Genomic DNA, 13,159 nt, shown 5'->3' on the forward strand with positions numbered 1-13,159 from the left:
TTCTGGGTTTCTCTCCATTATCTGCTTCTTAAAAAAAAGTTTGGTGATTATGGTATAACAAAGTAAAGGAGTTGTTTCATATCCCCCTTTTCAGCTTGGCCCTGCCGCATCTTGCTCTCACTTCCGTTTTTGGTGGTGGTGGTGCTGGGGCTGCGGGCGAAGTAAGAACGGGACGCAGCGGCACAGCTTGGTCTTCCTCTGACATTACATATGCCTCTAGGGATAATCCAAGCCCTGGCGACGTGGGAAGTCAGAGGGAGACTTAAAGGAGAAGTCCGGCCAAAATTTTAATAAAGTATTTTATTGCCCCCCAAAAGTTAGTCAATTCACCAATATACACTTATTACGGGAAATACTTATAAAGTGCTTTTTCCCTGCACTTACTACTGCATCAAAGCTTCACTTCCTGGATAACATGGTGAAGTCACTTCCTGGATAACATGGTGATGTCACGCCCCGACTCCCAGAGCTGTGCGGGCTGTGGCTGCTGTAGTGGATGATGGCAGAGGGATGCTCAGTGTCCCTCCAGTGCCCTGTGTCCCTCAGTGTCCACCTGCCATCATCCTCTCCAGCAGCCACAGCCCGCACAGCTCTGGGAGTCGGGTCGTGACATCACCGTTTTATCCAGGAAGTGAAGCCTTGATGCAGTAGGAAGTGCAAGTAAAAAAGCACTTTATAAGCATTTCCCGTAATAAGTGCATATTGGGGATTTGTATAACTTTTGGGGGGCAATACAATACTTTAATAACAATTTTCGCTGGACTTCTCCCTTAAGATAAGTGAAAACATACCAACTTGCGACCACCAGTACCGTCACTGCCCGGCCTCCAATATCATAGCTGATAATGGTGGTCAAGATCCTAGGCAACTGCTGTCAACATGACAGCGAGATAGAAAGGCCAGACTTCAAAAGAAAGCAATTTTGCTAATGTAATGCATTTGCAAAATTGCTTTCTTTTGCATTTCCCATCACCTTGCAAATCTTTGCTGTTTTAGCACCCCCCCCCAATAAAAACGAAAGCCTGATCCGGTTGATCATGTACTTTAACAGGCTGCAAGCACCAGGACCAGCTCTGTAGCCTATTTATGTGTGTGGGGTGATAGGTTTAACCCTAGTCTGCACGTCATCATTTGTATGAGGCTTTTAAGAAATCTCTGAACTGTAATTCTTAAGGTTTCCTCTGGAGGTCAGTAGTATAGCATAGTATAGCAGTATTGTAGCATTACGTGTTTTGAGAAATATTTAAAGAAGCAGTTCACTTTTTTTTTTCCGCCCCCCCGGGTAGCCACTGTCATGTATACTTACAGAAGATGATCGGTGTCCCGTTCCCGTCGGTCAGTTCCCGTCCCGCGGTGCCGTTCAAATCGGGCGCGCTCACGTCCGCCGGCTGCTGCGAGACCTCTTCTCTCACCAGTGATTATACGCCGGAAGTCACTCGCTTCCATGCATTCACTATGGAAGCGCGTGACTTCCGGCGTTCAAATTACAAGGGAGAGAAAAGGAGTCACAGCGCCGGCAGACGTGAGCGCGCCCGATTTGAACGGCACCGCGGGACGGGAACTGACCGACGGGAACGGGACACCGAAAAAAAAAAGTGAACTGCTTCTTTAATTCACCTACACCATGAGTCTCCAAACTGCAGCCCTCCAGCTGTTGCGAAACTACAACTCCCATCATGCCTGAACAGCTAAAGCTTTGGATTTGGCTGTCCAGTCATGATGGGAAATGTAGTTTTACAACAGCTAGAGGGCCGCAGTTTGGAGACCCATGACCTAAACAGTAAAAAACACTTTCAGCACTTCAAGGATTTATCATGTACACTTTAAGATCTATGTGAAGAACCTGTCACATACCCATTAGGAATGTCATTGTCCTAAGTTGCCAACTGTTGTAAAAGCTGCAATCCTGGACCTGTCAGCATCTTTTTGCTGACTACAGGCTGACACAGGACACCACCCCAGTCATTGACTGGCTGAGCGGGCAGTACCTGGATTACAGATGGAAATTACATCCAGCGGCCATCAGTGGGATTGGGGAGCGGCACAATAGAGGTACAAGGACTGGTGAGTATACCTTGTTTATTGGGCCCCTCGTCTGCCTGATTTGAATTTCACAGGATTTCTCTTTTAACTCTTACTTCAATCTGTCGCTCCAGCTCTATGATACAAGCTTTAGAAATGTATGCATATTAGGATATAAATCCAATGGGGCAAAGGCTCAGCCTGGCCTGAGAGAGAGTAAGCATTTACATGTAGGTATAGGTGTGTTAGGACAGAAGGGTCTGAACATTTGTGGGCGCTCTGCAGCCCAGGGGTACACCCCGGGGGTGTTATCTCCTAATCTGCATAAATCTTCTAAAGCTTATATCATAGCGCTGGAGCAACAGATTGAAGTAAGACTTTTACTGTATTTCCTGCTTGCTTTAGGGTAAGAAGCCTCTATTATACACTACCTTTACTTTGGTCAGCAAAAAGCCGCTGACAGGTCTGCTTTAAAGGGAACCTGTCACCCCCCGTGTCGGGGTGACAGGCTCCCGACCCCCCGTTAGAGCCCCATATACTCACCTAATCCCGCCGGGTCCCGCTTCTGGAGGTGGTCGGGTGACGGAGATCTCAGCCGCTGCAGCCCGGCGCGCACGCTGAGAGATGAGTCCAACGCTCATAGAGAATGACGGAGCGCTGGACTCTCCTGTCATTCTCTATGGGTGTTGGACTCATCTCTCAGCGCGCGCACCGGGCTGCAGCGGCTGAGATCTCAGTCACCCAACCACCTCCAGAAGCGGGACCCGGTGGGATTAGGTGAGTATATGGGGCTCTAACGGGGGTCGGGAGCCTGTCACCCCGGCACGGGGGGTGACAGGTTCCCTTTAATGGTACAAATGTGATGAATTTACATTGTGATTGGCCACAAGCAGTAAGTAAATCTGAAAAGTTGCTGTTTTCTTTAATACTCGTCAGTTTTAGCTATTAGGGTGTATTTACGAAAATTGAGAAATATTGAAAAAACAGGTCAAGAGCAGTTTTTCCGAGGTATTTACTGCATAGGGTCAATTGCATAAGGCCCTATTACACAAAGTGATTATCAGCTGATATGGCTTTGTGTAATAGAAGGCAACCATCAGCCGACATGCATGATGTCAGGCTGGCTGAAACAGGCTGAAACACAAACGATCAGCCTAGCAACGATCTGCTGCCACTGCCCCGTGTTATAGGAGTGTCAGCAGCAGGCCACTGCTATCTCCGATGGGCAGCCTGGATGATCTGATCATCGCCCGGGCAGACCCCCCCCTGCTCCCTGCGTCCCCCGCATTTACCCACTCACTGTCGGCATGTGTAATAGCGCTGGCAGTGAACGGGGAACGATTAGCACGTGAGCACTGACCTGACAGGTCAGCACTCGCTTGCTTCTCTGAATTGGCCCATGTAATAGGGGCTATAGGCTAGGGTCGCACAGGAATACTGTGTAGAATTTCAAGAGATTGGAAAAACCATCCCTGCTACAGAAAGGAAAACAGATACTGCTGTGAATAGGAGACTAGGGTGCAAACAATGGAGAATTACACTATCATTGGTATCATGTGGCGACATGAGTCATAGAGCAACTGCAATGTAAGCATTGACCTCATTGCAAGTTGCTCACGACTTGCTTGCAACTCCTATTCAGCCACATCACAACTGTAATAAAGTCATGTGACAGGAAGTTACGGCCAACCTGACAAATATATTGGGTCCACGATCTGATGAGATTTGCTGTCACATTGCACATGTTGCCGTATAGCCCAAGCCTTATAGTCACAGGTCCACTTACCTAAAACTGCCCATACCCATGGGATAAGTGTTCACATTGGCTGCTTTATTACTGAAGATGTCATCTATAAAGGAAAGCTGTTCTGTCTGATAGAGCATGGCGTCAGCAATATGTGGCAGTATATATGGTCATGGTCACAGTACAATAGATGCAGGCCGCACTAGTATTACAGGGACCATAAGGAGTGGAGACTTTTGGTCAGACCAGACAAGGGTGTGATCCTAGGGTAGCAGCTATAGCAGCTGCTTACGGGCCCAGAATAATAATGTTATTGGGGTGTTGGACTTGCTAAGCCCCAGGGTTTAGGACCAGCACAAAGAGGGGACACTTTTGGTTTTGGCTGTGAGGTCCTATACACCATGAGATGAGGTCCTATACACCATGAGATGAGGTCCTATACACCATGAGATGAGGTCCTATACACCATGAGATGGACTCTTTAGAGCTATATTAACCTAACAAAAGATGGCGACCAACATAAATCATTCAATGTCCTTATAACTATAACTTTATATCTCAAAGGCTACAGAACGGTTATTGTCGTCTTTAGAAAACCTCAAGATAAGCAAATGTTGCACAATACAGCAAACAGGATCGTCACCAGCCGGGTACTTTCTATATTTACTTGGACTTTTCTTCCCTGTAATATTCAGCTCTGTGGTGACTTTTTTTTACAGCTGTTGCAGGGGGGGGGGGGGGCGGTATTGTGTACATGTCATTGTTAGACCTGTAGGACAAATAACATGGAGCTTCTCTCTGCAGGAACATGGTGTGCTCCAGGACCTGGCAGATGATGCCCAACCACAAAGAACAAGCCATAGAAATAATAAACTTTACTAGAAATCAAAAGCCTCTGGTAATTGTCATTGGGAGATGTGTCCATGTCTGTGTGGGGTTTTGGTGACAAACATTCCATGTACTGGTAATTTAGCATTGTGTAATAATTGGGATCCCCGGCTATATCTCCTGATCCCAGCAGATGGCAGCAGTGAGAACCGCTGTGATTACAAAAGACCTCCCAAGAAAATGAAAAACTGCAGGCAGACGGGGAGGTGTGAGAAAATAATTAACAAGTAAACTCACCTGTCCCCATGCCCCACTTGCGCTGCTCCAGGGTCCCGATGATGGCCGCCATCTGTCATCACCAGCTGGAAACTGGGTAAGTCATGTACTCGGCTCTTCCAGCTGCAATGTCTCAGGCCAGCTGAGTGATTGCCCGCTCAGCCAGTAAGTGACTGGGGTAGTCTCCTGCCCCAGTCACTCATTGGCTGAGCAGGCAATCAGGTGTGCTGCAGTACCGGCCGGATGATCCTCACTTCTGCTGAACTCGGATGTGGGCGCAGCCGTGTGCACCCGCATCCAAATTCACCGCTGCACACAATGGGGCCGCACACTCCATTGTGTGAACTGACAGGTTCTCTGCGGCCGCTATTCAATGAATAGCGGGCGCAGAAAACTGACATGTCATTTTTTTGCATGGCCGTTAGCGATCCCGGACAGAGTGTATGCTATGTGTATACACTCTGGCCGTGATTCCATAGACGGCAGCACAATGTAAGTTTCATATCACGGCTGTTGTTGCAAACCGGCAACAACGATCGTGATTATTATGAAACTTACGTAGTGTGAACATAGCCTAACACTGTACTCTCTGCTGACCCCTCTGTCCTGAACAGTGACAAATCCCTTCTCTGGAGAGTTCCTGTCAGAGGGGGCAGCAGAGAGCACTGTGTCAGACTGGAAAGAATACACCACTTACTGCAGGACATACAGCAGCTAATAAGTACTGGTAGACTTGAAAAATTTTAATAGAAGTAATTAACAAAGTTATTTACAAAACTTTCTGACACCAGTTGATTTCAAAACAATCTTTATGATGGAGTACCCCTTTAAGATTTTTTTTGCCCACATGGATGTATATATTTTATGTATGTGCTGTACCTATAAATTCTTCTTATACATCGTGGCCACTTTAGTATCTATCATGCTGTGATCCATCCTGATACTACTAGTGCTGCTCAAGTGACAGTTTCTAGGTAAGATGGAGAAATGAAAAAAAAAACCCCGCTACTACCTTAATCATGCCTTAGTGATACATGTGAACCATTTCCTGCACACAATTATGTGGAACAGGGAGGCGCAGCTGACGCCCAGGGACTCACCGGGTTAGTAGTGCATAATATAGGAAAAAATCCAGCGATGCAGCCGTCCCACAACAATTTACTTTTATTCAATATCGGATAAAAAATGACATACAAATAGTCTCTGCAACGCGTTTCGATAAGCGAATAAAAGTGGATGTTTTATGGGACGGATGCATCGCTGGCTTTTTCCTATATTATGCACTTCTAGGTAAGATGAAATATTTTCCAGTGACCTCTGCAAAAAAGGTTGATGTTTTCTATTATTACAGTTAACATTAATGGTTAGCAACTACAAAATCCCTGAAAGTCATGATTCTAATGTTAAAGAAGCACTGCTTTCTAATGCAAGACCTGAAGGGGCATGAGTTCTATCTTTGGCGTTCTTTAAATCCCTGGGTCATGCTCCACCCCCGAGGATCCTGAATTGGATATATATGCCAATGAGAGTGCCCCCCCTTCTACTGTGTCACTTGATGGTGCCTGCCGGTATTCCGTAGTGTGGACATACCCTTAGGCAGCAGACTGATACACTAAAGAATCGGATGAGATATATTTTGTGGGTTCTACCTCTGTTTTATATCTTATGACCACTAGGGGGTCACTGTGGTATTCTAACTGTAGTGATAACATTGTACCACTAGATGTCACTAAAGTTCACATGCATCACATGCTGCTATGGAATAACCATTGAACAAAATACAGGAAAGGCTTCACAAGGTGTAATGTATAAGAAAAAGATTAGAGGATTTCAAAAAGGGATAAAAGGATAGACAAATAACTACAGTAGGTTACTCGAATAACAAGAGAATATTTCAAAGTAGGAAGAATACATTGGAACACTGCTAGCATATACTCCACAGTATCAGTAAATTTATTAAAGTAATTTATAGCATTGATTCTTTTTTTTCATATTTACTTGCATATATATATAAAAAAATATATATAAAAAAAAATTACAAAAAATATACAACATTTAGTAATAAACATTTTTTTTTTTTTTATAACCTTGTGACACATTCCCTTTAAACTGTTAGACATACCTTACTAGAATGTCACCCCATAGTGATGGGAAAGGTTTTACCTGACACGTCCTATATCACCTCTCCACACAGATATGTGTTCTGGCTACTTTCACACCTCCTCTTCCCTAATTGCTCATTGGTTATTCATGTATCTCACCAATAGTATCCTCTATTATATATATATATATATATATATATATATATATATATATATATATATATTATTTTATTTTTTTTATTTTTTTTTTTTCCCCAAATTATTTTGCTTATTTACATAAATATATTTTTTAAACAGGAATGTGACATCACAGGAAATCAAGAAGTCAAAGCAGTCAGGTGACCCAGCCCAGAAAACACTACAAGCACTGGAAATTAAGAAAACCAAATCTTATACAGAACATACAACACCGACATAAGTGATTGCAATGCTGCTTTATTAAAAAATCCCAGAAAACCTCTTTTATAAGGCTATGTTCACACTACGTATATGACCGGCCGCGACGTATACGTGTTAAACTCCAGCCGGGGATTTACGCTAGTTGCGGACGGCTACGTACGGACTGCGAACTTACTCCCGCAGTCTACTTATACTTCCCGAGCGCCCTACATAGCGATCTGACAGCGGTCTTTTACTTGGAAATCTTCGGCTAGCCCCGGACACCCCACAGAACCTTTTGGATCGGAAAAGAAAAGGGGAAAAATGAAGAAATCACCACTACGTACGGGACCGCATGTAACGCTACGGGCGTAAGTTACGGCATTTTCATCCTCAAACAATGGTCTGGTTCATTTTTTACGGCGCCGCATACGATCCTGGCGGAAGTTCGTACGTAGTGTGAACTGTGCAGCCGTAGATCGAATACTATCCATTGTACGCAAACTACGTAAATCTCCGGCCGCTTATTCACGGAACGCGCTACGGCCGGAAACTTACGTAGTGTGAACATAGCCTAAAACAGTAAAATATCCCTCTATCAGAAGTGTGCAGATCTAGGCATTGCCCTGTGTACAGCCATGTATAGCAGTACAAGGTATTCTCAATTTAATGCAATGCCTCTAGGAGAGAAATATCATCATAAACCCACATAGAACAGAACAGGCCACAATTGCTTGCACACAAAAAACTGTGAAAATCAGAGCCACAAACAAAGGTTAAAATACACAATAAATTACATTAAATATAGTGTTTATTAGGCTTTGCTGCCAATGCGGCCCACTGGTCCATAATACTGCCTCATGCCTGCAAGTTTATGGGCCGTTTTGTAAAATATTTAAATTATACAATAAATGGCATTCAATTTTGTGATTGTGAAAATGTTTTTCAGATCAGTCTGTCCATTCCTGGTTACAGACACACAATTAGGATGTTCATAATATATATACTTCCCAATGTTGAACGGGATATCCAGGCTTACAAAAACATGGCCGCTTTCTTCCAGCACCTCTCCTGTCCTCAGTTTGGGTGCGGTATTGCAGCTCAGTAACACTGAAGTGAATGGAGCTGTATTGTAATACCACACACAGCCTGAGAACAGGGGTGGTGCTGTTTTTTTCTTTTTTTTCCCTTCAAATCCTGGATAACCCCCCTAAGGTTTCGTCATTGAGTGACCTTAGGGACCGTAGGATTAGGGGCGATGACCATGGTGGAATGTTTGCACATTTTGGATTTACTGTATATAGCTATGATAATAATCCACGGAGTGCCACGTCCCTCATTACCCGCAGGTCTGTGATAACCGCAGGTCTATGAGCAGACTGGACCGGTCATAAGTAAATGTAATGTACAAAACAGCTGACGATGATAATATAATCCCAGAACACAGAATAAAATACACATGCTACATTGTTATCACTGCTTTCCAGTAGAATCGCCTCCGATTTCAACGTCATCTGCCTAAGAACGTCCATGTCATCTTCTGTAGTTTGGTTTCACAGCCTGAAATAGGAATAATACAGTCATTATGGATAAAACTGGATGTCATCAAAATGTAGGATCTTATCTACGACTATCCCCTTAACCCAATGTCATTTTCAGCGACGTCATCATGGGTTAAGGGGGATACAGAGAGGGCTCATGATGCAAGTCCTCTCTGTACAGCGCCGCCATTAGCCAGCACAGATCAATCGTCACACTGGCAAATTAACAATTTAAATGCTCCTGTTAAAACAGACTAAATGCCCCCCCCCCCCCCCATGCGATTTGGGAGGAGCGATTCCTGCTTCAGAGCTGCAATGATGCTGATCTTGCCTTGATTACATGATTCCTTGATTACTATGGGCTCCACCAGCCAGTTGTAATCAAGCACTGATCTCTGAGATCAATGCAGTACATATCTAGTGCACTGATCTCTATGAGGGAGATTTATCAAAGGGTGTAAAATTTAGACTGGTGCAAACTGCCCACAGCAACCAATCACAGCTCAGCTTCCAGCTCTGGTGAAAGGAAAGAGGAGCTGTGATTGGTTGCTGGTGCCAGATTGCACCAGTCTAAATTTTACACCCTTTGATAAATCTCCTGCTATGAGTTTTTTAATAAGTAAAAAATCCAATCAAATAATAAAAGTTTAAATCCCCTTTCCCTATTTTATAAATAAAAATAAATAAATAAACATTTGTTATCAGCGTGTCCATAATCACCTGAACTATTAAATTATCCGATTCCTGATCTCACAGGGTAAATGGTGCAAGCCCAAAAACTCGCCACAGAAAAATTGTGATAAAAAGTGATTAAAAAGTTGCATATACGCTAGCAAAGGAGGGAAGGGGCTATCTATCTATCTATCTATCTATCTATCTATCGCTGGACTGGGACAAAAAACAGCCCTGGCACACAAACTACCCCATCAGAATCCCCCCCTTCAAAAAAAAAAAAAAGAGACAAAAAATAGAAAATTATTTTGCTGTATCCGGTTAGGCTGGGTTCACACTGCGTTTTTGTAATCAGTTTTTTTTCATCCGTTTTTTGAAGAAAAAAAAAACAGATGAAAAACAGATTGCAAAAACGGATGCATTTGTGTGCATCCGTTTTGATCCGTTTTTCCATTGACTTCCATTATAAAAAAAAAAACGGATCAAAATGGATCAATTTTTTTTGACGGACACAAAAACGTTGCTGAGACTAATTTTTTTGTCCGTAAAAAAACCCGGATCCGTTAAACGGATGCTAAAAACGCAGTGTGAACCCAGCCTTACACTGCACACCACTCCCTAAAATGTTGGTCTAGAATGTTAAATTAGAATGTAGGCTTAGAATGCTGGCATAGAATGTTGGCAAAGAGTGTTGAATTAGAATGTAGGATTAAAATATCGAAATGGAATGTAGGCTTAGAATGTTGGCATAGAATGTATTGTCAGAATGTTGATATGGAATGAAGGCTTAGAACATTGACACAGAATGTAGGCTTAGAATGATGACATAGAATGTAGGCTTAGAATGATGACACAGAATGTAGGCTTAGAATGATGACACAGAATGTAGGCTTAGAATGATGACATAGAATGACATAGAAAATTGACATAGAATGACAGACATAGAATGTAGGCTTAGAATGTTGGACATAGAATGTTGGCATAGAATGTAGGCTTAGAATGTTGACATAGAATGTATTGTTAGAATGTTGATATGGAATGAAGGCTTAGAATGTTGGCATAGAATGTATTGTTAGAATGTTGATATGGAATGAAGGCTTAGAACACTGACATAGAATGTTGCTATTGATTGTATAGTTAGAATGTAGACATTTGACTGATAAGACTCCAAGGTCCTTAACTCCTGCTCATGTTTTCCACTCTCTCATATAGACTAATGCCTGTGGCCCTCTTTCACAGACCCCAGCAACCCCAACTTGTCACCATGACCCTCTCTACCTTTAGCAATGTTTCCTTACAGACTCTTCATTTCCTCATCCTCTGTCTTATGAAAAGGTCCTTAAGCTTCTAGTCGCTAATTTGGTCTGTGGAGCTCTACCTAGTGCTCAATAACTTTTAATGACATTATCACAGCTTCTGGCTGCTTATAAACCTGTGTATCATGATTTGCACAAAATAGAAATAAATACTTGATTCACAGGTTGGGAGGAATTTTGTGGCCCACAGAGGACACAGGCCCATCTGGCAACTGCCAGAACTGCCAGACGGCCAGTCCCGGCCTGTATCCATCTATCTATCTATCTATCTATCTATCTATCTATCTATCTATCTATCTATCTACTTTGTAACTAATATGTTATATTATTTGTGTAAGTAACAATAGTAATCTAACTCAGGATAATGAACCATGTCAGTTAGTATTAAGTATACACGTTACCTGTGGTGGGACCGGGGGATACATTGGTCGTTGAGGAGGGGCTGTAGATGGTGGCTGGTAGGCCTAAAATCAAACAAGGTCACAAATGAGATCAGAGCACGGTTAGGGACTGTTCACATTTTTTTTTTTTTTTTTTTTTGCATCATGTTTTTTGCATCATGTCCTTTTTTTTTAATCTAGGTTATATGATGTCTCCAGTTGCTAATAACATGTATTTAACAAAAAAAACAGGAATCATCTGGATATTATTTTTAGACCGCACATTTTTTTCTTTTAAATCAACTGTTTTTATATATATATTAGTATTTACTTCTATTTAAAAATCTCAAGTCTTGCAATATTTATCAGCTGCTGCATGTCCAGCAGGAAGTGGTGTATTTTTTCCAGTCTGGCACAGTTCTCTCTGCTGCCACCTCTGTCCATGTCAGGAACTGTCCCGAACAGGAGAGCTTTTCTATGGGGATTTGGACAGTTCCTGACACGGACAGAGGTGATAGCAGAGAGAACTGTGTCAGACTGAAAAGAATACACCACTTCCTTCGGGACACACAGCACCTGATATGTATAGGAAGACTTGAGATTTATACACAAAAATAAATTACAAATCGATATAACTTTCTGACACCAGTTGATTTGAAAGAATAAAAAAATGAGTATAAAATGATGAAAATGACTGATGTCCGTGTACTGCACTCATGAGATGACACACCGAAGAGATACGTATCTAACAGGTGACAAATTTTAGCCAAAAATATATGTACTTTTATACGGACAAGAGGTGCTAAGCCAACGCCTACCATAAATACAGTTATCACTCTCTACATATCAACTGAAGTTCCTGTTTTATATCCGCAATCTCCACAATAGTGTTTGCCCCATATACTTCCCTATATACTTACTTGTGGGAACTGAGGTCTCTGAGCCTGGACAGGAGGGTAGGGAGGGCGTACCGCATTATTATACTGCATCTGTGTTCAAGGAAAGAAACAATGAAAGTTATTGCCAGGCATATAATTCAGTACATCTTGGGATGTGCAGAGCCAAGACATATGGTACAGGGCGATACATCAGTCACAGAGCGGTGACCATAGAAGAAGGTGGATATAGCTGCCAGATGAATAGTGTCTGCATCCAGATAAATGTCATACAGTATAAAATAATGGCAGGTCTAGATAATATAATGTAGGGTCTATATAAAAAGTAGCATTCAGTATTTATCTAAACAGTGTTATATACATTTAGATACAGTGTCCACATAACAATTAAAATACAGTGCTCTGATAAATACAGCCCGTATAGGTTAATATTAGGTTAATATAAATACAGGTGCATGTCCATCTATGTATTATACCCTGTACTGTCCTTCCATGTACTATACTCTGTACTGTCCTTCCATGTACTATACCCTGTACTGTCCTCCCATGTACTATACCCTGTACTGTCCTTCCATGTACTATACCCAGTACTGTCCTTCCATGTACTATACCCTGTACTGTCCTTCCATGTACTATACCCTGCACTGTCCTGCCATGTACTATACCCTGCACTGTCCTTCCATGTACTACACCCTGTACTGTCCTTCCATGTACTATACCCTGTACTGTCCTTCCATGTACTATACCCTGCACTGTCCTTCCATGTACTACACCCTGTACTGTCCTTCCATGTACTATACCATGCACTGTCCTTCCATGTACTACACCCTGCACTGTCCTTCCATGTACTATACCCTGTACTGTCCTTCCATGTACTATACCCAGTACTGTCCTTCCATGTACTATACCCTGCACTGTCCTTCCATGTACTATACCCAGTACTGTCCTTCCATGTACTATACTCTGTACTGTCCTTCCATGCACTATACCCTGTACTGTCCTTC

At 42.7% G+C, this 13,159-nt stretch overlaps 1 protein-coding gene across 8 annotated transcripts in view; it reads right to left on the reverse strand.

Annotated features, from left to right (window-relative positions):
- Positions 1–7,233: 7,233 nt before the first annotated feature.
- The window catches only part of LOC138785844 (zinc metalloproteinase-disintegrin-like batroxstatin-2), a 32,141-nt gene continuing 26,215 nt past the window's right edge, over positions 7,234–13,159 (reverse strand). For all 8 annotated transcript variants that reach the window (XM_069962362.1, XM_069962710.1, XM_069962622.1 and 5 more), the window contains 3 exons: positions 12,180–12,248; positions 11,281–11,343; positions 7,234–8,910 (listed from right to left, as the gene is read on the reverse strand). In XM_069962362.1, the coding sequence (XP_069818463.1) occupies positions 8,884–8,910; positions 11,281–11,343; positions 12,180–12,248 (159 nt within the window). In that variant the 3' untranslated portion in view covers positions 7,234–8,883. The remainder of the gene's footprint in view (positions 8,911–11,280; positions 11,344–12,179; positions 12,249–13,159) is intronic.

The sequence above is a fragment of the Dendropsophus ebraccatus genome, chromosome 1, assembly GCF_027789765.1.
Source record: "Dendropsophus ebraccatus isolate aDenEbr1 chromosome 1, aDenEbr1.pat, whole genome shotgun sequence".
In the NCBI taxonomy this organism is placed as follows: Eukaryota; Metazoa; Chordata; class Amphibia; order Anura; family Hylidae; genus Dendropsophus; species Dendropsophus ebraccatus.